Source organism: Neovison vison, chromosome 6, assembly GCF_020171115.1.
Source record: "Neovison vison isolate M4711 chromosome 6, ASM_NN_V1, whole genome shotgun sequence".
NCBI classification, from domain to species: domain Eukaryota; kingdom Metazoa; phylum Chordata; class Mammalia; order Carnivora; family Mustelidae; genus Neogale; species Neogale vison.
In genome coordinates, this window is record NC_058096.1 from 161,477,894 (window position 1) to 161,502,584 (window position 24,691).

Below are 24,691 nucleotides of genomic sequence, written 5' to 3' on the forward strand. Positions count from 1 at the left end.
ACTTCATATGGTTTTCCCCTTAAAGACAGTACTAGCAGGTACAAAGACGCTGAGATGTCTATAGCCTTTAGATGTTTACTTGAAAAGTTTGATATTGGTTTTCCTTATCTAGCTGAGGATTCACAAATTCTCCATAATCAAACTGACATCTTTGATAGATGACTAACAAAATTTTTAACAAAATTTTATAAAAGATTTTATTCATTTATTTATTTGAGAGAGAGAGAGAGAGTGTGAGCAGGGAGTGGAGCAGAGGGAGAGGGACAAGCAGATTCCTCATGGGGCACAGAGCCAGAGATGGGTTTTCATCCCAGGACCCTGAGCCCATGATCTGAGCTGAAATCAAGAGTCGGAGGCTTAACTGACTGAACCACCCAGGCGCCCCAACTAATGAAATTTTCAGTAATCCAGCTAGGATCTCCCCAAGGAAGAGACCTATAAATAGGACACATCACAGGAAGGATCTGGAATAGGTAATTATAGTTATAGTGACCCAGGAAATGTTGTCTGTAAAGCATGATTCTTGACACAAGGGGCCCTTCCGGGTGGGATGCCCAGAAGAACTTGTATTCTTGTGACTACTGGATGGCTCACTCTGTTAAGAGTCCAACTCTTGGGGTGCCTGGGTGGCTCAGTTGTTAAGTGTCTGCCTCCTGCTCAGGTCATGATCCCAGAGTCCTGGAATTGAGCCCCGCTTCGGGCTCTCTGCTCAGCGGGAAGCCTGCCTCTCCTTCTCCCACTCCCCCTGCTTGTGTTCCCTCTCTCGCTGTCTCTCTTTCTGACACATAATAAATAAAATCTTAAAAAAAAAAAAGTCCAACTCTTCATCTTGGCTCAGATCTTGATCTCAGGGTGGTGGGTTCTAGCTCCGCATTGGGTTTCACATGGAGCCTGCTTTAAAAAAACAAAACAAAACTCATTAGGGATGCCTGGCTGACTCAGTCATTTGAGCTTATGGCTTTGGATCTTAGGAGTCATGAGTGCAAGGCCCATGTTGGGCATGGAGCCTACTTAAAAAAAAAAAGAAGAGCTTATATTCTCTTGATAAGTTTTTGTGTTATCAGATGTAGATCTTTCACTCCTATTACTGTTCCTTACTGAATCTTGAGAGATCTGAAATGTTGGAATGATAGAGGAAGCACCATATTCATCTTGATACTTCTTACAAGATTTGGAATGATGCCTCAAGTGGTAGAGTTTAGTCTGTTTTGCATAGTATCTGCAGCTGTTCGAAAACATCCTCGCGATAATTTCAAGGTCTAAGGCCCATTCAGGACATGCTCTCTCTCTCTCTTCTAGTCACACTTCCACTACAGAGGGGACATTGTACTCCACTTTCTCTCATGGCAGTTAGGCTGGGTCCTTGTGGGCATTTTGAGCACTTCCTGACAAGGCAGTAGACATCATCTTCTGTGTGGGATGTGACTGTAGATAGCTCCTTGGCTATGGAGGTGGAGGCATTGAGGGATCAAAGCAATGGTGGCATTAGACTCTCTATGAGAACTATTAACAGCATTTTAAAAACCTGGAAGAAGGGGCGCCTGGGTGGCTCAGTGGGTTAAAGCCTCTGCCTTCGGCTCAGGTAATGATCTCAGGGTCCTGGGATCGAGCCCCACATCGGGAATCTCTGCTCAGCAGGGAGCCTGCTTTCTCTCTCTCTCTCTGCCTCCCTCTCTGCCTGCTTGTGATTTCTGTCTGTCAAATAAATAAATCTTAAAAAAAAAAAAAACCTGGAAGAAGAAACCTCAAAGTTAACCTCCAAAAATGTCATTAAAATTTTTTTCTGGATTTACCAAACTATTACTTATGTTAGCCATTTCATAGAAGGAAGAATTACGCTTTATACTTTCCAGGTTCCTTCCTTTCTAAGATTTTATTTATTTATTTATTTTTTTGAAGAGAGAGACACAGTGGAACAGGGAACACGTGCAGGGGGAGAGGAAGACGGAGAAGCAGGTTTCCCGTGGAGCAGGGAGCCCAACCTGGGGCTTGATCCCAGGACCCTGGGATCATGACCTGAACCGAAGGCAGACGCTTAATGACTGAGCCACCTAGGCACCCTTGGGGTTCTTTATTTCTTTAAACAAACATTGATTACTTTTACACTCTCCCAAAACAAGAGAAATATTTCCATTTTAGAAAAGAAAAAAAAAAAAAGGAAATCTTTGTGATTATGGAAAGCTGACTAAAGAACCACAGAGAGATAGTCTAAAAAGGAGGGTTCACAGGTGAGGGGAGCAAGTAGGTGCTTATCCTGATCTGATGCTGCCTACAGAGGATGTCAGTGCATTGAAGAAGACGCTTATGTCAGTCCAGTTGAAGAAGACACTGACGTCAGTCGGATGGGTAGCAGAGTTCATGGTGTGAGATGTGTACAAGATAGCATTAGGAACTTGCAGAATGTTTGCTTTTTTTGGATCACACTGTAGAGAAATGGGACTATAATTTGAGCCCAGCTAGGCAGGAAAATATCTCCATCATCGTGCACTATACAGCCTCCTCTCCATGGTTGCCTTGGTTGAAGGGATTCCTCGTTATTTTGATGACATCACCATGAAACATCACATGTAGACAAAATGGACACTGGTTCAGGATGCATTTTGTGGTCCATCTGGGCTCCTCTTGGGGGAATAACTGAGGAGGAGTTAGAGGGGGTTTGTGCTGTGGACAAAGTAGGAGCTTACGAACGGACATGTACAAACTGTGCCTTGAAAACTTCTTGTGGGTCACAGGATTGCTGAGTTCTTCACTGGGAAGACTTCTAATGAAGGTGCAGCAAAAGTTCCCAGTTTGGGGGGTTCTTCTTTTCTTCTGAAACACGTAATAAACTTAAAAGATGGTCCTGTACAGGTTGACAGTTCTTTGTAAAGTTGAACGTATACCTACCCTGTGATCCAGGGATTCTAGACCCAAGTATTTACTCAAGTGAAATGAAGACCTCCATCTATAAAAAAGACTTATTCAAGAATGTTCATAACATCATACTCAATGGTGAAGGACTGAATGCCTTCCTCTTCGTAAGGTCAGGAACAAGACAAGTATGTCTGCTCTTGCCCCTTCTATCCATATTGTATGGGAAGTTTGTGGTCAATAAAAAAAAAAAAAAGCAAGAAAAAGAAATAAAATGCATCCAGATGGGAAAGGAAGAAGTAAAACTATATCTATAAGATGACATAATCTAAGGCATCTATAGAAAAGTATTAGAACAGATAAGTTGAGCAAATTATAGGATGCAACATCAATATACAAAAATCAATCAATTCCACAAGGACCCAGCCTAATTTCTATACACTGGCAATGAATAATCAAACATGAAATCAGAAAAAAATTCCGTGTACAAGAACATAGATAAATTTAACCAAAAAAAGTGCAAGATTGAAAGCTAGAGGAGCCCCAAATTGATATAAAAGGACATTCTGTGCTCACTGATTAGAAGATCTGGTATTGGGGCGCCTGGGTGGCTCAGTTGGTTAAGCCTTCAGCTCAGGTCGTGATCCTGGAGTCCCGGGATCAAGTCCCACATCGGGCTCCCAGCTCCATGGCGAGTCTGCTTCTCCCTCTGATCTTCTTCCCTCTCATGCTCTCTCTCTCTCTCTCAAGTAGATAAATAAAATCTTTTTTTTTTTTTTTAAAGAAGATTTGGTATTTTAAAAATCTTTAAAAAATGTCAATACTGAGGGTGGTTGGAGGTATGGGGTGGTTGGGTGATGGACATTGGGGATGGCTGGGTGATGGACATTGGGGAGGGTATGTGCTATGGTGAGTGCGGTGAAGTGTGTAAGCCTGATGAGTCACAGCCCTGTATCCCTGAAACAAATAATACATTGTATGATAATTAAGAAAATTTTTAAATTAAAAAAATTGAGTTTAAAAAAAAGATTTCTAGATTCAATAAAATCCCTATCATAACCCAGCTGGCTTTTAAAATTTTTGGGGGGGGGGCAGAAACTGACAAGCTGATTCTATATAGCAATGAAGGGGATCCAGAAGAGCTAAAATAACTTTGAAAGGAAATAAAGTTCCTGATTTCAAAATTTATTACCAAGCTACTGCGATTAAGACAATGTGGTACAGCATAAGGATAGACATATAGATCAAGGGATTGGAATTGAGAGTCAAGAAATAAACCAGCATGTTTGTAGCTCATTGATTGTTTGACACGGGTGTCAAGATAATTCAATGGGGGGAAAGAATGGTTTCTTTCAAAACTGATGTTAGAACAACTGGATATCCACATGTAAAAGATCGAAGTTGAACTACTACCCACTCCATACACAAAAAATTAAAATAGATCCCTGATCTAAATGTAAGAGCTAAAACTGTAAAGTTCTTAGAAGGAAACATAGTTTTCTTTTTGGGGTGATGAAAAACTTCATAATGTAGATTATAGTGATGGCTGCATACCTCTGTGAATATAATAAACATCATTGAATTGTGCATCATTAATGAGTAAATTTTATGGTATGTGAATATATAGCAATAAAAATATTTAATAGAAGAATGTGTATAATAGCTTTATTCACAATAGCCAAACACTGGAAATAATCCAACTGTCCATTAGCAAGAGAACGGATAAACAGGCATAGTATATTCATGCAATGGTTTATTAGTAATGTAAATCAAGGAGTAAGTAATTTAAAACATTGGTATGCCTCAGAAAAATTATGTTGAACAAAAGAAACCAGACACCGAAAGGCACATACTGTAGGATTATACGTATATGAAGCTTTAGAACAGGCCAAACTAATCTATGAAGACAAAAATTACAACAACGGTTGCCTTTGGCGTGTGGTGGAGTATCAGCTGTGGACGAGTGCAGAGCAGTACTGGTGATGAAGATACAGGTGATTTCCTGTATCTTATTGAGTGTGGGTCCCCTGGGGAGATTCATTTATCAAATTTATTGAACTATACACTTAACAATATGCATATTTTATGGCATGGAAATTATACACCAATAAAAAAATATTGCAGAAAAATTCTGGGATTAAATATCTCAGAGGACCAGAACTGGGAAATGGAAGTAAAGTGGTGAGCAAAGCTAGGACCTCAAGTTGGCTGGGTCCTGCGACCTGAGGCTGTCAGCAGCTGCCAGGAGCTCTGATCCTGCGGGGTAACTCCACTCCATGGGATATGGGAGCATTTAAAGCTGGAGGCTAGATCAGGGCAGAGCTAGCTGGCCTCTGAAAGAAGAGGGAAGAACTGCTGGTTGACAGTTGTAGGCCTCATAGGCTGGAGAATGAACACAGGTTCACAGCTAAAATTTGAACTAAGCCTCAAGCACAGGGCTCAGGAGTCAGATCTGTGATACCTCCAGAACTGTAGGACTGTAGGACTTGAGATTTGAATCAAGACCTGGTTGTGGACTGTAACTGTAACCTGCTAACTGGAAGGAGTGGTAAGTTGAATTCTCTAGAAGTTGAGTCTGAGACAGAGATTTCGGTGCAAGCGATTTACTAGGGGCTACTGTGCAGAGAGGGGAGGGAGGGTGTAGGGTAGGAAAGGGGAAGAAAGTAAGCAAGGATGTGTGTTAGGGTTCTCCAGAGAAACAGAACCAATAGGATTTTATCTTTCTATCTATCTACCTACCCATCCATCCATCCATCATCATCTGTCTAGGGAACTTCTCTAAGGAATTGACTCATGTGCTTCTGGGGCAGACAAAATCCAAGATCTGCAGGGTGAGTTTGCAAGCTGGAGACCAGAAACGATGGTATAGTTCCAGTCTGAAGGCCCGGAGGCTTGAAATCCAGGAAGAGCCAGTGTTTCAGTTTGAGTCCAAAGGCAGGAAAAACTCAATGTCTTAGTTTGAAGGCACTCAGGTTTGAAGCAATTTTCTCTTTCATGGGAGGGTCAGCCTTTTGTTCTATTCAGCTTCCCAATGGATAGAATGAGGCTCTCCCACACCAGGGAGAGCAATCTGCTTTTCTCAACCTAGAGATTCAAATGTTAATCTCATCCAGAAACCTTCACCGGAATTGTGTTTGACCAAATGTCTGGACACTCCATGGCCTAATCAAGTTGACACATAAAATGAACCATCACAAGCTCCCAGCATGGGCTTGCCCCTACAGGGCCTCTTAGGCATGAACTGTATCACAAAATTAATCCCACTTTGAGGCAAAGGGTCTGGTTTTGTTTTTTTTAAGATTTTATTTATTTATTCGAGAGAGAGAGAGAGAAAACACTAGCTGGGGGGAGGAGCAGAGGGAGAGGGAGAAGACTCCCCACTGAGCAGGAAACCCAATGTGGCACTTGATCCCAGGATCCTGGGATCACAATCTGAGCCGAAGGCAGACACTTAACTGACTGAGTCACCCTTGGTCTGGTCTTTTGTGTCCCCATGTCAGTGAGGCATCTTCCAAATTAAGCCCAGAGTAGTTCTCCAGGGAAGGGGGCATCCATAGCTCACAGCAGATAGAGGAGGGGCGCACCAGCAGGCAAAGGCTTCTGGGTAGGGCACCAACAACATTCTGTACAGAATCAACCTCAAGATTTCTATAGAGGGATGGAGGGGCACACAGAGAGAGAGTGTGACAGACAGAAACAAATCTTTATGACAAACTAACAGAAAATTTCCCAGTGAAAATGAGCATGCAAAACCAAATTCCATAGTCCAAGGGAAAAAATATAATTCTAAAACAATGAGCAAGATCAAGAATCAGGGGGCGCCTGGGTGGCTCAGTGGGTTAAAGCCTCTGCCTTCGGCTCAGGTCATGGTCCCAGGGTCCTGGGATCGAGCCCCACGTCCGGCCCTCTGTTCGGCGGGGAGCCTGCTTCCTCCTCTCTCTCTCTCTCTGCCTGCCTCTCTGCCTGCTTGTGATCTCTGTCTGTCAAATAAATAAATACAATCTTTAAAAAAAAAAAAAAAGATCAAGAATCAGAACAAGAGCTCTGGGTGTCTGGGTGGCTCAGTGGGTTAAGCCTCTGCCTTCGGCTCGGGTCGTGATCTCAGGGTCCTGGGATCGAGGACTGCATCGGGCTCTCTGCTTGGCAGGGAGCCTGCTTCCTTCTCTCTGCCTGCTTGTGATTTCTCTCTGTCAATAAATAAATAAAATCTTAAAAAAAAAATCAAGAGCTCACTTGAGATGAACTCAATATAATAGTGTAGAAAATACTTTCCAATAAATGTGCTGATCTATTTTTCAGGAAGTAATAACACCCACTAAAATAACAAAAGATTCTAAATCATTTACTGATGCCAGGAAGGGCAGATCCTACCAGAGGTGTTAAACGAGATACACATGGGTGTCAACAGTAAACTTCCTTCTAGAACGGAACTCATTTCTATTTTGAGACCCCAGTTCTCTCAGAGGCAAAGACATAATCTCAGTCAGTTCAGTGTCTCACCTATTCCCCCTCTCCTCAGTACCGTGTGGTGTTACATTTTTTGGGAAAGGGACTCTGGTCTTCGTCATCTGTTGGTGTCAGGACCTGCGGAGATACACTCCAGCCTGTGGGGACCTCAAGCATCCATCCATGGAGTGACCCACTGAGTTGACAGGCCCTTACATCCAGGATTTATCAGATCCTTTGGCACTCCTCTTGTGACCCGGGAGACACTCCATTTTCTCCTGTTGTCCTCTGTGGCCTCAGGAGGCTTAGTGAGGCTGTCTAGACCTTTGCTACCTCATGTTGCTCTAGCTGGCATGGGAGACCTTCCTACTGCTCTCCACTCTGGGTCCTGTGAACCCTTGGAGGCTGCCTTGGCCCATGTGTAGACATCCACGCTATGCTGTCTCCCCACATGCCCCGTGAGGGGGGACCTCAGGGATCTTGCTTCTTCCCCAAGTTTGGCCTTGGGAATGAAGGGTCAAAAAGCCCCATTTGCTAAGATATCAAAACCTTGGTGGGGATGCTATTATGCTGCCTAACCCCAAGGGCTTAGTCATGGGAGGTAGCCATGCTAGAAATCTTCTCAGTACTCAGGGATGCTCACATAATCTGCCCGTTTTGCTTTCTTCTGACTCCTCTCCTCCGCTGTCTCAGCGTGTCAAAGTCATTTGCCTCTGGGGCCTCCTCCAAAGAAGTTGAACCTGGAGGGCAAAGGTGAGCATGTGTCATGTCAGGAATAGACAGGACATGTTTATGTTAAAAACGATCAGAAATTCAGAGGTGGGGGCACCCAAGTAGCTCAGTCAGTTAAGCATCTGCCTTCGGTTCAGTTCTTGATCCTGGGGTCCTGAGATCGAGCCCCACATCGGGCTCCTTGCTCAGCAGGAAGCCTGCTTCTCCCTTTCTCTGCCTGCCACTCCCCCTGCTTGTGCTCTCGGTCTCTGTCAAATAAATCAAATCTAATAAATAGATAAGCTAATTAATTAATTAATTCAGAGGTTGGAGTAGACAAAGATGAGGAGAGAAGATAAAAAGATGGACAACCTATACGGATGACAGGAAAATGTCTTGTGAAAACTGGAATACCTAGGGGCACCTGGCTGGCTCAGTCAGAAGGGAGAGTGACTTTTGATCTTGGGGTTGTGAGTTCAAGCCTCACATTGGGTCTAGAGATTGCTTGAAAATAAGATCCTTAAAAAAACACCCTGGAATATCTAATATTCAAAACTATTGAGCTTATGCTGTGCCGCATAGACTACCCCTAGCCCACAATCTCTTCAAAGCTTCTATAAAGTTCGAAAGATAACCTCACCGATGTGGGTGAGGTTTTTGTGAAACTCAAGGGACTCGGCTCCACATTTGAGTCAAGATACTGCAGCAGGGTGTGTGGGATGGTGAGATCATTCACAAACTGAACCAATTCAGTGGAAGCAGAGGTAGAATGTCTAGCCAGAGGAAACTGAGAAAGTGAGCCCTCCAGCGGTTCACAGAAACTTGGGAAGGTTTTGAAGACAGATCTTATCAGATTCTTCAACAGAAGGACACCTGCCCTCAGGTCTGTGTCAGATCTGCCGGAAGGAATGCTGGAGACACGTGGACTCCCTCTTTGCCTGGGGACACAGTCACGGAAGGCCTCTCTCACCCATGACGCGTCGATTGAGAACCTACTAGGAGCTAGATGTGCTGGCATGGGTACCGAGGACGCAAGAATGAAGGTCCCACGGAACTGGGCAGTGGAAAACAAATACGTGGCCTATTTTGAGCTACGTGCCATAGAGAGGGATGTAACTGCAGAAGGGATGAGCAGCCCCTGCACAAAGCAACTTGAGGGCAGCCTAGCTCTTGGAGCACCTGTGGGAGCTTGTTCTCTGTCCTACGCATTTCCTCTTCTGCACCCAAGGCTCACTGAACATTTTGCCAGTGCGGTCCTAATCCGCAAGTCTGCGTTTCTGACATCGTGCCCTGGATATTTACTTGTGTCCTCTGCCTAATTAAAAGTGGGACGTTTCTCTTCTTTGTCGGGTACTGTGATCATCGTGGGCTACTGCTTGGGGAGCCCAGGGCCACATTGCAGAAGCTCCATGAGGACCACTCGCTGACATCGGGCGAGCACAGGTGAATTATTACCAACAGTGTCTCCAAAACAGGAAATTGCCCCTCATCTCAAAAACCCCTGGGTGAGATAACTGCCTTAGCGTCTAGAGTTAGGACCAAGAACAACAGGCTCTTTTTGGAGAGGGGCCTCTGTCCCAAAGAGACCATGAGATTCTCGGTACATTTAGTTTGAAGATGTGTGGATTTGGGGGGACATGTTTTCTCCAAGTGGGAGTTGGAAAGAACAGTTCTCCCCCTCCATTTTACATAATAACAGCAATCAAAATAAAACAAATGTTGTAAGTTTCAGGCATTGAAGAAGGAAATAAGCTTGCATCTTACAGATTCCTACAACAAGAAATCATGGTATCCTGACACAAAAAGAATTTTGTTAACAAAAATTCCTGCAAAAAGTCCTAGCTTCTACTTCCCTTCATTTTTCTTTTTTAATACTTTATTTGACACACAGAGAGAGAAGGGGGAGTAGCAGGCAGAGGGAGAGGGAGAAGCAGGCTCTCCTCGGACCTGATGCAGGCCTCGATCTCTAGACCCTGGGATTATGACCTGAGCCAAAGGCAGATGCTTAACCAACTGAGCCACTCAGGGGCCCCCTTCCCTTTCTTTTTAATGGATGAACAAACACCAATACTCTCTGAGACCACTCAGCAGAGAGAGGTAGCTCTGCCCAGCGGAGGCCTTGCTTATCTGCTGGAATCACTGATTCCAGGGGAGGACAGAGGATGGGGAGGCCGGGCCTGAGCCTGGGCTTTGTCTGTGCCGCTGACCGCCTGTGTGACTTTGAGTCTGCGTTTCCCCTCTCTGGACTCAAAGTTCTCTGCCTTCATGGTACAGATGAAAATTTGGCTATTTTATTTTGTAGCTCTCGAAATTCTGTTTAGTTCTCTTACAAATCTGTGAGGTCTTGTCATAGTTTCCCATCCCCTGCAGACATTGTTTATTGGTCTTTAAATATTGTATTTTATTTTAAAATACATTTTGTAATTTCAATATCTGAAGCCTGGGTGGGTCTGCTTCGGCTGGTTCTAGTCTATATCGTTTTGTTTTTGTGTGTGTGTGTGCGTGCTTATATTTGACTGTGACTGTTCTTTGACCCTGAAGATTATTTGGGGGGATTTCCCAAGGTGTGGGATGAAGCTGCCCTTATTCCAAAGAGGACTGCTTCTGTCAGACACAAAGGGGCATTACCAGTTTTGCACAGGACTTCAGCTCACAGCCTGATGTTTAGTGGACTACCTCAGTGATGCAAGTTTAGACCACGGATCCACAAAGGTCCACAGATCCACACAAGGGCTGGCCTGTGCTCAGAACCTCAGGGAGGGGTCATATCACTTATTCTTGTCTCACTGCACAGTCACACGCTTGTCCCTACATCCCCTGGGATTTAGACAAGGGGAGGTGGTTTCCATTTGATCCTAAGGATCAGAGCCCATCAGCATAATGTGGGCCTGACTCCTACTGGACCTCCCAACCTTGAAGACCCCTGCTCCCACGTCTCACGAAGAAACCCCAAGACAGTTTCTAGTTTCACCACTGGTTTACTTTAGATCGCCAAATGCAAACATGTCTCTAAGGATTTATTTATCTCTTTGTTACTGTCGCATCAGTTTTTCAGGGCTCTCCGATAAAGGGTTGTCCGTTTCTCTTTATTATTCTATCATTTTTTTCTTTATATATTTTATTTTATGGATACATGTTTAGGACTGACCTATCTCTTTGATGAGGAGTAATTTCAGCATTTTTGTGGTGACTTTCTATTCCTAAAGATGCTTTCAAGATTAAAGTCTGGTTTTTCTTGTTGTTTGTGGGGGCTATCACTGCACTCTGGCAACTGCGGGAGGAATGCTGTGGTTGCTCTGTCAGCCTGGGGCCTTATGTGAAAACAACAGGGAACCGCAACCCCCAACTGATGGCAAAGGATGTAGCAAGAATGAGAAAGAATCTCCTTTTAAACTACAAAGATTTGGGTGTTGTTTGTTATGGGATAGAACTTAGTCTATACTGACTGACACAGAAATATTGGGCTAACGCCTCAACAGTGTTATCCTCATTATATACAATCAAATGAGACACTTCACATCAGCTTCCTGAACACCTCTGCAGCCCACATGTTCTCAACACTGTCCATCCCCATCACTCACAAGTCTGGGACTGGCCTTACTCTCTCATGGCTCTGGTCGTCTGCAAATATGGTCAGCTTTACCCAGCACACTTTCCCCACACTTCAGGTGGCCAAATCTTATCCTTTAGGCTTCAGGGTAGAGACCTACAGCAGATGCAGAAGATGCTTGCCCAAGTCTCCATCAGGGAGTGGTTACCCAGTCTCCAGCGTCTGTGAGTACTGGTTGCAACCTCACGAATGCCCCTCTCTCCCCTGTTTTGGGCTCCCCTCCATGAGTCCCTCAGAGCACAGCTAGGCGGCTGCTCTCATGACAGCCTACAGCCAATGGCTGGCTGGCATGGCTTCAGGTAAGAAGTCTAGCCGCCCTGACTCAAGAGGAGATCAACTTTGTGGTACAATGAGTACATGTGTTTCTCTGGAACCAGCCGCCCAAACTGCCTTACCGCCTGACCTCAGACACGGGAGTAAGCCCAGCCAACAGCGGCAGAGCCCCGTCCAGACCAGAGCTGCCCAGCAGAATTGTGAACTGAGTCAACAGTGGCTGTTCTCAGCTGAAGTTAGTCTCCTGGCTTATCTTTATTCCCCTGCCCATGTTCTTCCCTCACTCCCTCTCTCCTTGGCGCCTCCCCTCTATAAATTCCATGCACTAGAGCTCCTGTCTGAGGTCCTGCTGGCCCCTGGACTGTGAGCCCATCCTGCACTGCTCTGCCACAGTCCTGTTCCGGTCATGGTGACAGTTCCATGCAGCTGGTCACCACGCATGGAGTCTGTCTGTTTACTTACCTCTCCTACCAACTATAAACCTCTTGAAGGCACGGGCCTTGTTCTTATTGCTACTGAGAGTAGCTCCATGCTCTTGAGAGAGGGGATGGTTAAGTGGTTACCATTTTATCCTCAATGCCGAGCAGGCACGAGGTCCTCACTGAGAGTTGAGGACATGAATGAGCGCTGACCTGGATTGAGCCAAGAGACACAGGCTATAAGCACTTTTGTAGGGCATATAGCAGACGAATAACGGTTTCCACAGAGAATGGATCTTGGAGAATTTTCAGGTGCAGAGACCAAGGACTTCAGTGATAGAATTTTTGTGCAGAAGGGATAAATCAGTGTAGAAAAACATGGGAGCAGAAAATGGCAGAATTTTGTTACCAAGAGAAAGAGGAGCATTTGAGACCAAGATGACATTGAAAGTTCCTACTCAGTGGGGAGGGGTTCAAAGTCTGGTTTGCTCCCACCGTGAGGTGCGTACCTTTGCACAGTGTTATCTGTTATGTTATCTGTTCCCGTACAGGACCGTGCACACTGAGCTCTTTTTTTTTTTTAAGATTTTATTTATTTGAGAGAGGCAGGGAGCATGAACAGGGGAGAAGCAGATTCCCCACCGAGAAGAGGACTTGATTCCAGGACCCTGAGATCACGACCGAGCCGAAGGCAGATGCTTAACCGACTGAGTCACCCAGGTGCCCCTCCCTACTGTACTTTTACAGCAGGAGGAGAAGATGGTTATTCTCCACAGCACTGCTCCGTTTGACCGCCCCAGATGGGAGGCTCCTTCCCAGCTGGTAAGAGTTCAGAGAGGAAAGAAATCGGATGATCATCGCCATCTCCTTTCTCCATCCTCCACCTCCATCCTCCCGAACAATCAGAATTCCGTCTTCCAACCAACAAGGCTGGTTTCTGTAGAGTCTGTAACAAGTCTGACTTGAATCTGCTCACCTAAGACAAGGCCCTGAAGATGAATGGATTCTAGTAAACACCTTCCTTGTATCAGCTGATCAGGAAATCACAGAATCTTTGAAAAGAAAGACAAAGCCGGTCCTCTACCCAGCTGTCTCTCCTCTGGCTTTCTTCCTAGAGATCCTGAAAACTGCAAAAGTCCCATCTAGTAAAAAGATTTGGTAGGTAGCTTCTAGGCCATCTCAATTTCCAAGTACAAAATGGTGGAAGGTTCATCAAGGTCCCTGAGGGCTCTGGGAGGAGCCCGACCACCTGTGGTCCACTCAGATGACCTTGTCAGTGTGTCTGCTTGAGGGCTTTACTCTGTTTGTTCTTTGCAGATGTGTGTGCTGTTGTTTACTGAGGATGGCGGAATGTGGGCAAGTGAGGCCAGTCACCCACATAGAGAGTTCCGAGGTTCTTATCATCCCAAGCGCTCCGTGGAGTCAGTGAGCCGTGCTTCTCCATCTGGCCCAGTCTTCTCAGCCAGGCTCAGCTCAAGGGAGTGACAGTCACCATCTGACTGCTCAATGGCATTCCCATGTCACGTGTCTCTCTGCTCACCCCTTTCAGAGAAACCTGCTGCTCACGGAACCTTCCTGCTCAGTTTCTGGGGGAGTTTGCTGAGTGTCAAAGAACAGATTAAGGCCATGCTCCACAACAGTGGGTTTTACTGGGGAGGGACGCCTGGTGTGGAGGACTCCTCGCCTGTGTCCAGAAACTGACCCGTGTCCACTGGGATCCCACATATTTGGGCTGTTCTGATCTTCACAAACAACGCAAACGACTCTGGGTCACTCACGAAAACCTGGGGCCACAGCTCACACCTGGCCTGATGGTGGCCAGGCAGCATGGCTGAAATAGTGTCTTGTGTGTTGAGTTTTCTCAAAGGGAACACAAAACTATCTCCTTGCAGACTAATCAGTAAAGGCAACCTTTCCCTGGGGAGAGAGTGGGGCCTTTGTTGGCAAGAGACTTGACTTGTAGTTTCAGTCCCCATAATTTGGGGTAAATCACAAGGTTTCCTACTTCTCACTTTTCCTAAACTACCAATTATGTGGCATATCACCTGGCTTATTTTTTCAAAAGTTTTTTTTTTTTTTTTAAAGATTCGGTGAGATACTATCTGCAAAATAAAACCTTAAAAGTACTGTACAGATATTAGTTATTATTGCCATTGTTTTATTATGATTATTAAAGCACCATTGGAGTTTAAGGCAGGAGCCTAGAAACTTCGGAGGAGAACAGATGGGTGGACACTAAGTTCAGGACACTACTGTCCGGGTGGAGAGAGCTCCAATCCCTGCATCTCTCTCTCCACTCGGAACTCCAGTCAGACTGAGCTGCATGGCATCAGTTTCTGGAATTCTCCATCATCTCTCCAGACCCTGGATCTCTGCAGGTACTGCTTCCCTCCCCAAGCACCTTGTGCTGTCTTCACTTCTACCTCTTCTCCTCCTCTGACTCCCCACCTGGCTCAGCTCTAGGAAGCCAGCCCTGAGCAACCCGGCTTCCACATCAAGTCTGCGAATAGATCCAGATATCACAGGGCTCTGGTGTTACTCCTCAGCACTGTATCCTCAGCACAAAGTCATGCTGTCCATTTACTCACCCGTGTAAGAGAGGCCAGAAGGTGTCCTACTCAGTAGCGTGGGGTTCAGAGTAAGTACTGAATAAACAGTGAGTGAGTAAATGGAAAAAAAAAAAAAGCCCACTCTAATGGCTAAAGCTGAGGAGCCCACTCACCCCTGACGGTGATCAGACCTGAAACCTTAGGGCTTCCTCACTGGCACTTCTCGGGACACCTCATGATTTCAAAGGCCACGGAAAAGAGGACACGTGTGCCACAGCAGCCTGAGCACACTGGGAAAAAGATCCCATCGCTCAGCAAGAATTAAAGTGGAAGCAAATTGGAGAGAGGGCACCTCTCGCTCAGAAATCTAGATCAAAAGATGTCCCCAAAGAGAATAAAGGGGGAAATCAGATTGAGCTCTAAGGGCAGTGCCCATCTTTTCACACTGGCATGACTGTGGCTGGTGGTGGGTTTTTCCCAGTGGATTTCTAGTCTGGGTTCAGAGTCACAATTCCCCTTATGTTAATACCTTGCGGGATCACCAGGGGCCAGCTAACCTGCAAAAGAGAGGGATTCAATTCATTACACACAGGCTAAATGTACGTGTTGTGAACCAAGCACGCTGCTCTGCCAGGGGGGGTTTGGGCCAAGGGCAATTAGGTCTCAGTTCATGCTCAAGGGGTTCTTAGACTTTTAGTGGAATGGACAGAAAGAGAGAAAACTGGTTATGCTATGCCCAGCACTATATGTACTTGTGAGAGGGTTACTATTATTTTTTAAATGGCCACAGATTGGGGTGCCTGGGTGGCTCAATTGGTTAAGCGTCTGTCTTTGGCTCAGGCCATGATCCTGGGATCCTGGGATGGAGCCCCATGTTGGGCTCCCTGATCAACAGACAGCCTGCTTCTCCCTCTCACTCTGCCTGCTGTTCTACCTACTTGTGCTATCTCTCTGTCAAATAAAAACCTTTTTTTTTTTAAAGATTTATTTATTTGACAGACATCACAAGTAGGCAGAGAGGCAGGCAGAGAGAGGAGGAAGCAGGCTCCCCACTGAGCATCAGGCTCAATCCCAGAACCCTGAGATCATGACCTGAGCCGAAGGCAGAGGCTTTAACCCACTGAGCTACCCAGGCGCTCCTGTCAAATAAAAACCTTAAAATAAATAAATAAATAAATAAATGGCCACAAATTCTTTGTCCTTCCTCCTATCAAGTGGTGGGATCTCTGTGCCCTCCGCTTGAATCCAGGTGTGTAGCAGAGTCCAGTGGGATTGTGTGACTCCTGAATCTTGGTCTTACAGAGCTATGCAGGTTCCGCCTGGTTCTGCTGGAAAGCTTACTCATGCTCTCGGAACCTGGCCATCACACTGGAGAAGCCAGAGTCACACCGAAAGGTCCCACGTAGTTGCTTCAATGAAAATGAGAAATGCCCTTTGGGCTGGGAATTCAACACAGTGGTCCTGGAACTCTCCCTCCTCCTTCCTCTTCTTCTGTTAAGGTTTTGTTATGCACAGAGCTGGAGGAGGGACTGAGTCCTTCTTGGCAGCCTTGGGAACCTTCCTATGGCGGCTGGGACATTCCTCGGCTCTTCTCACTTCTTCTTGGTGTGGATGTGAGTCTGGTCCTTTTCTTGATCATCTTGAGTGCCCACTTGTCCTTGGAGAACGTGAGCAGTTCCTTGGTGTGCTGCTCATAGGGGGCAAAGCAGCACACCCACTGAATCCCATCCTGCATGACTTGGAGTGCTTGGTGAGGTGCTGGGGACAGCTATGCGTCAGCTTGCTCACGTCCTTGGTTGTCTTGTGGCCCTTGTTAAGACCCATGCCATGGGGTAGCGCAGAGCCATGGCTGCTTCTCTTCAATGGCTGCTGCAGCAGAAGGGCCCTACTTAGGTTTTGAGAACAAGAGTCTTTTCCATAGGCTGGGGCAGCCTCCATTCACTCTCTCCACCCCTTCCCCCCAGCACCCTGCAATGCTGGAGGGTCTTGACAGTTGACACACCCTAACTTTTTTTTTTTTTTTAAGATTTTATTTATTTATTTGACACAGAGAGAGAGAGATCACAAGTAGGCAGAGCGGCAGGCAGAGAGGGGGAAGCAGGCTCCCTGCTGAGCAAGGAGCCTGATGTGGGGCTCTATCCCAGGACCCTGGGATCATGGCCTGAGCTGAAGGCAGAGGCTTAACCCACTGAGCCACCCAGGTGCCCCTATACACCCTTGTATTTTGTGGAACCTCCTCTACCGCCAACAATCTGTGTCCATGTTTCATTTTTGTTTTTTGTTTTTAAAGATTTTACTTGAGAGAGAGAATGCACATAAGCCAGGGGAGGGGCAGAGAAGCAGACCCTCATTGAGCAAGGAGCCTGACGTGGGGCTCAATCCCAGGACCCCGGGATCATGACCTGAGCCAAAGGCATCCATTTAACCAACTGAGCCACCCAGGTGCCCAGTGTCCATGTTTTATACCAGACAGTCTCCTTCCCCTTTGCATCCTTCAGCCAAGCACAGTGCCTGGTCAGGAAAACCAGCATGTTGAACTGAACACAAAGGGATACAGTAAGGGCGGTGGTTCCTAGGTGGTCTTTCTTCCCCCTTGTCTCTCAGGCTACCAGATGATGGCTCATCAACTTCTGTGGAGGAAAGGATCCAACTAGCATTCAGTAAGCACCTAGTCCATGACAAGTGCCATCTCAAGTGTTTTATGATTACTGCATTGATATGATTACTCCTACACGTAGGAGATAAGGAAATTGAAGCTTATAAGTGAATTGCTTGTTTGAGACCATGCCAGAGGTAGGTGATGAAGTGGGAACAGGAACCTGTGTTTCTGTCCCGGAGCCTGTCCTGTTTCACCTGGCAACACAGTGCTTCTTCTTGGGGAGTTCAGGGGAATGAAGCTTGTGGGAGGCTTTCTCACATGTGGGAAAGCCCCTTGGAATGTAAGCAGAGCTACTGTGTGGTGGGGAATCTGTTCAGAATCTTCATGGGGCATTTACATGGCTGCTGGGTGTCCAGTTAACAAACATCACCGCCAGAAGGCTGGAGGGCCAGGGATGACCCAGAATGCAGTGCTCAGTCAGACCAAGAGCAGGGCCAGGGCTCAAACCCAGAGCCACCCCCTCTTGTTGTCTGGACACTGACTGGACTTTCCTCACAGCCCACGAGTTAGTGGTTTACATCAGCCATCTAGTCCACCACAAACCAGACAGAATCCTTCACAGTGACTAAAAAAGCGATTTCAGAAAATGACTTTTTTTCTCCTAAGGCAAGAAATAAAGATCACATAAGATCATTTCCTATTTGTGTCATCTGACAGAAGATACGTTGCTTGTTGGGGAAACAATGAAAAAAAACCAAACTTAGAAGAGCACTAAATAATCTCATTCTGAATAAACTGAGATTGCTGAGAAACAAAGACTGACAGGTTAACAGACACAAAATAAGAGACACTCACAGGGGCGGGGCAGGGAGGAGAGAGGACAGAGGACCACTCTGGACCAAGAAGACTTCCCGCACAAGAGAATTTCTGGGGTGAAGTATTCTAAGACTGGATTGTGGTGATGGCTGCACAGCTGTATAAATTTAGTAAAACTCATCAAACTGTACCTTCATATGGGTGAATTTTTTTGTATGTAAATTACTTTTCAATAAAGCTATTTATTTATTTAAAATTTTATTTATTTGAATAAGAGAGAGAGAGAGAGCACACAGTGGGTGGGCGTTGCAGAAGGAGAAACAGACTTCCCGCTGAGCAGGGAGTCAGACGTAGCGCTTAATCCCAAGACCCCAAGATCATGACCTGAACCAAAGTCAGGTGCTTAATTGACTGAGCCACCCAGGTGTCCCCAATAAAGCTATTAATTTATTGTTTTTTAAAAGATTTTATTTATTTGAGAGAGAGTGAGTGTGTGAGTACAAGCGGGACAAAGGAGAGGGAGAAGCAGATTCCCCACTGAGCAAGGAGCCTGTCACAGGGCTCTAGTCCAGGACCCTGAGATCATGACCTGAGCAGAAGGCAGACATTTAACTTACTGAGCCACCCAGGTGCACCCCCTCCAACCTCTGCCACCCAAGCTATTTAAAGCTATTTAAAACAAGATGTTCTGTAGGGCATACAAATCTGGGGTACCTCTAAATAAGGGTACAAAGGGAAAAAAGCTCACAATGTTCATCACAAGGGTGACTGAGAATGTGCTAATATTCTAACACCACTGGTGTTATGGTCAGCTCAGAAAGCCCCAGAATACTAAAATCAGCTTAAAGATAAATTTAATTTTACACAGCAAGCAATGAAGGCACTGCTTTTATTATTTTTAGAGGCAGCATCCAAACAGAGTTGAGAAATCAGGAGTGCCTGAAGGCGCATCATGTTTTTATAGATTGACTGGTTGATTGAGAGAGCAGGGGGAGGGGCAGAGGCAGAGGGAGACAAGCAGACTCCATGGAGCAGGAAGCCCGATATGGGGCTCAATCCCGGAGATCATGACCTACGAAGAGTAGGCTGCTTAACCAACTGAGCCACCCACACGCCCCAAGGCAAATCACATTTTAAGAATGGCACCATAGGTGACATTACGCCCCTCTGAGGTGGTATGGAGAGCTGGGGGGGGGCTGATGAGAGGAGTCCAGGGTGGCACAATCTATGTAGCAAGATCTGGTTTTCCCGAATAGGATACCCTGGACAGGAGATGACCAAACACTGGCTTTGGATGGCGACAGACCAGACTGCAATCCAGCCCCGCCTCTCACTGAAGCGTTCCATATTTTCATGTGTCAGATGGGCTTGCCGCTGCCTACCTGATCGCGGTTCTGAAGATGGGGCGCCCAGAAAGCAAGCACACGCTCTCGCAAGGAGACCCTGCTCTGCCGCCCGAGTCTTCTGGAGCCCTGACAGGGACAGTGCAGGTGCTTTGCAAGGAAGTGCCTCACATTTCTTTCTGGAGCTTATAACTGAGCACAGTTCCAGAGTACCATTCTGTATGTGAAAGGAGGAGTAAAGTAATGAGAACAGGAGTCCATGCAGCCCTTCCTTCGCCCTGCAGTTATGCCTCAAACATCACATGCAGGACATTGAGACAAAAATGCAATAGAAAACAGTCCTAAATAAAGTTCTAGTCTCAGTTTGTCTCAACCCAGGGATGCCTCCCTCCGCTGGTTCAACCAGAGCTCCGGTACCCCCTGCTGTAGTCGTTACTGATGTCCACGAGACAGGGAAAATGACTCTAACGAGAAAACACATTGTAGATTAGCATCAAAAACCTTTCCTTTCTTCCTCCCTTAAAAACGTTTACATCTTTCCTGTAAAGGATTTAAAATAGGGGTGAGCAAAAAAGAAAAAGTAAACTGTCTCTCAAATCCTTACCACTCAGATATGATCTAGTAACATTTCGGTTTCCGTCGTTCCAATCCTTTCCCGTGGGAACACAAGCATGTATTCATATATTATGTGAGCCTGGACACTTGCTCCAAGGTGGCTCGGCTTCCAGCTCTGTCTCTAACATTAACAGCTGTGTGGCTGGGTAAATCGGGGGACGACAGCACAGTCTGCAGTTCCCGAGGGAGGAGTGAATGAAATAGCATGTTCGGAACTGCACGTGGTGTCAGACCAGCGCTCAGCAAGTGAGAGTGACCGCCCCGGGGCAGGACGCACATATTCTGAGATGCCACATCCCCCCATGTCTGTGTATGCGCACGTGTGTGCGCGTCTGTGTCTGCTGACATGAGTTCAGGCCTGAGTTGTGCAGGTATGTGCCGTTCTCATGTCTAAACACACTAAATGCAACTATTTTTAAGGTAATCAGCTTTTTGAACACAGCAGGTCACAAAAGGGTTTGCACTTACAGATCTACGTCATCATTTTTGGGGCTCCCTGGCATCCCAGCGTGCAGACGCCACATTACATACACTCTCCGTGGCTGACCATTTCAGTGGTTCGCAGGATGGTTTTGAGTTGTATGATGGGCCCCCTCATAGACATCACAGAAACAAAAAAGGAAGTCAGATGAGGATCAGAGAAGCAGCAGTCCACTAGATCAAACCAAGACGGTTTTCCATTCCTTTGAACCACAAGTTAGTGAAGTGGCTTATTCAACCTACTCAAGTCTAGTTATGATTTAAATCAGAACTTATAATTTAATAGCCGCTCAACGTGAGAAACAGTAACAGCATTTGAATACAAATTTTATTTCACAAAAAGACAACATGATTCCTTCAAGATAAAAATCAGGAACACCTTTAAAGCTTTCATTCCAACTGGGCAGATGCATCACGCCTTCCTGTGCCGCCCAGCTCCTCCTGCATTCATGGTGCACCCCCCAGCTCCGGTGGAGGCTTGGGCACCACGGGGCTGCCTGGAAACCTCTGGAGAAAACGCACATGCTGACCCTACTTTCTAATTGCACTTTCCAGTGAGTGCTGGCGTTGCATGGGGAAATAGGTGAGGTATGTGCACGCCCAAACTCCAAAGGGTCACAGTGCTTAGCCTTCAGATGTAGTCCAGTCCCGAGGGTTAGTCAGGCAGGCCTGGAGGGTGATGACCGGAGGTCGAGGTGGCACTGATAACCGGCCTGTCCACAAACTCCACGGTGCACAGCTCTGGGCCATTGTCACCGCAGGGCGCGCGCTCTAGTTCCAGCACCACGATGGTGTTGGGGGCCGATGTCACCAGGATGTGCCGTGGCACAAACAGAGTCACCTGGGGTCCCCGCACAGGCCAGTATCGCCCGAGGTTAAAGCCATTAATCCACACCTGACCCTGGAGAAAGAGAGAGAGAGAACCGTGAGGCCCACCTGCACCCTCAGCCCTGGGGAGTCTGGCTCAAGGGGCCGGCAGAGGCAGAGGCAGGAAGCGCCCTCACAAAGGTGCTCTCCAGCCACAGAGACCCAGGCTGAGACCAAGGCCCACACCAGCCCCAGCTCCCGCACCCTGCTGAGATGACCAGCCAAGCGGCAGGGGCTGGAGGGCAGAAAAAAACAAAACGTTGCCCCAAACACCTGTTCCTGCCTCAGGACGGCATACATTTGGTTCCTCTGCCTGGGCAGTATTGAATGGTACTGGACAGCACTGTGGCAGTTTCACTGGGTTTTGGAATGTTGTCCTGGGTCCCGGGGGACCGCTGTCCCCATAGGCCAAGCCTTCCCTGACTTCTCTGTCCGCAGAGGAGAACTGCTGAGCGCTCTAGTTGTTCACTCCCCCTCCCAGAGGCAGGGCTCGGCCACGCTGTCTCTGTGCATGGGATGAGCATGGTCCGCAGCAGCTCAGGAACCCGGGTCACCAAAGAGCTACCCTCAAACACGAGGAAGGTCACGCCTGCTCCCAGCTTGCTCTGCATGCTACAAAGACCATTTCTGTGAGCAGAAGCTCCCTCCCCTATAAAACCGAGAGAACAGAAATGTCTGAAGAATGGGGACCACGTTTGGGTATGTCTACACAGCCCTCGACGCCTGCATGCGCTAGGGTTTGCTCACAGGGGAGGACTTAACAGAGGGCTGAAAAAGTGGAACATTCTATTACAGAGAAAGGGGGGGAGGAGAGGAGATCACACATACATAGACACACATAGAACGAATATATGGGAGAGGAAGGAAGGAAGGAATAGAGAAGGGAAGGAGAAAGAAGTAAAGAAATTTCTATCCACAGTGGTCCAAAAATACTGGGGCCTCGGAGAAGGCTCAGCCATGCTGTCACCCGCTGAGCCCCGGTCCCTGCAGGCTTCACGACCCAGCTGCAGCTTCTCCCCTAGAGCAACTCAGCTGCTCACTTTAGGTATTTTTCAGTCTCCAGGTGTTCCCTTTAGCCTCACTCCCTCTGAATTTCCTCCCCTGGTTCCAGTCTTAGTCCTGCTGCTTCCCGGCTGCCGGGCAGTAGGGCAGGTGACTGGGGACAGCGGGAGGAAGCATCGCTGTCCGGGGGCTGGCACCAGGGGCAGAGCCCAGGGAGCGACAGAGCTCCTCGAACTACCATAAAACAGATCACATGCCTACAAAGGAGGCCAGTGATTGAAAACCATCTGTCTGTTGAATTAAGTCATTTAGAGAAAGGATGACAGTGTCACAGTTCTCAGAACCGTTTTACCCTTGTTTTTACCGCGGGATATGCTATCTCTAGCCTTCCTACCAGGCATGGGCCATGACAGCCTTACCAGGTTCTTATCAGATGAGGATCTGCCGGTGCCTTGTTTTGCAATGCAGAGGAGAGCACTTGACTTTTGAGGCTGAGGGGGAGACAGGTTCAGACGGAGAGCAGCAGGTGGGCTATGAGCAGCATGTGGGCTCCACAGTGTCCTAACGAAAGCCAAGCCCACCCCCAACCCAGTGACGAGGTAGACAATGAGGAGGTCTGATGCCTCCTCTCACCTGAAATTCCCTTTTGTGAGGATCCAAGGGACTGTCTCTCACATCCCTTGTGCTGAATCGGGCAGGTCCATCAGGAAAGCTGGAAAGCATTTCCCTGAATCCCCTTTGCCATTGCCAGAGGGTTTTGGGTTAAAGTTGGTCAAAAGAGGACCCTGTTTGAGACTGGCCCCATGGAAGGCAAGCTGAGGCCATTGCTTTTGTGGGGGGTGGTCATCTCAGACACAGGGCTGACAGAACCAGGGACATCCACAGGTTCAGCCTGTCCTCGGTCCTCTGCTGCATGTCTGGCTCGTCTCCCTAAATGCTGCTCTGCCGACCAACTGTGCAGTAGCCTCACAGGGCAACAGTCCCAAAGACCTCCATGTGACTCCTCAAAGTACTACTCTGGCAGCTAGACTTGCTTCGGAAAGACCCTGGGGCCGGCCTGACAGCCTGGCAGGGATCTTAGTGCATCTGCCTTTGATTCCTGGCCCCTCTCCAGCTTTCGCTCTTCTGGCTCATTCCACATTTGTGTGAGGTCTCACTCCTGCTAGGGAATACTCATCTCCACAGACTGCACTGTGACAGACAAGATCCCAAACTGCGGCTCCTTGTTGCTGATCACAGTTGATACAATTTTTCTCCAACTGATTCCTTAATTCTGGACACAGCCACCCAGCTGCCTCCATTTTCTCCCCCAAATGATCACCTGAGGCCCACTGTGGGCCATCCACTCTCATATGAACTCTACCTCCTGGCCCACCCAGATGATGCCCCAGTATGTAGGGATCGTGCCTTGCACATCCCCTCTAACATTTCCCGAACTCAGGGTTATACCTTCCATGGCCTTGGTTAATTCTGGAAAGCTACGAATTTCTTCAGGACAAAATGACCCTCCATTCTGTTCCTAACAGAATGGGCATTAAATGAAGTTTAGGGTGGCCTGGTTGCCCTGCCAGGACAGGAATAAAGCATTTGGAAAGAACAAACAAGGAATCTGGAAAGAATGGGTCACCGGCCCATAGCTCTGAAGCACCGGGTTGAACAGAACCATCTGCAATGACGGAATGTTCCGCACGGCCCCACACAGCAGCCACGCGCACTCGGCATGGCTACTGAGGGCTCAAAATGCGGCTACTGTGAGGAGCTGAATTTTCACTTTTCATTAATTCACATTTAAACCTAAACAGCCACGTGTGGCCAGCACGGTGGAGGAACGGTGAGGTGCCTGGCATTACACTGTCAGACCACAACGTCTGCACTTCTCTCCGCCCTCACGGCCGTCTTCTAGAGAAAGTCGTAATCCATGCTGTCTCAGACTCCTGCAGCCTCCTCACAGGTCCCCCAACTGCTTCATAGCAGCAGCATAATGAACATCAGATGATTTTTGCTCATTCTCGCTTCTGACCTCCCCCCAAGGGCCCCAGAGGACCCAGTGCCTGCTTCCTCCCCGCCCTGTCTGTGCCATTCTCCCCAAACCTGCCCACTCAGACCCCCAC

At 47.3% G+C, this 24,691-nt stretch overlaps 1 protein-coding gene and 2 pseudogenes across 1 annotated transcript in view; all 3 read right to left on the reverse strand.

The window, feature by feature from the left end:
* Positions 1 to 67: 67 nt before the first annotated feature.
* On the reverse strand, positions 68 to 16,203 carry LOC122910167 (annotated as a pseudogene).
* Positions 16,204 to 16,363: 160 nt separating this feature from the next.
* Positions 16,364 to 16,705, reverse strand: LOC122910168 (annotated as a pseudogene).
* A 4,316-nt stretch (positions 16,706 to 21,021) lies between these two features.
* The window catches only part of GLB1 (galactosidase beta 1), a 79,278-nt gene continuing 75,608 nt past the window's right edge, over positions 21,022 to 24,691 (reverse strand). Inside the window, exon 16 of the mRNA XM_044252762.1 lies at positions 21,022 to 21,612. Within this exon, the coding sequence (XP_044108697.1) occupies positions 21,367 to 21,612 (246 nt within the window). The 3' untranslated portion in view covers positions 21,022 to 21,366. The remainder of the gene's footprint in view (positions 21,613 to 24,691) is intronic.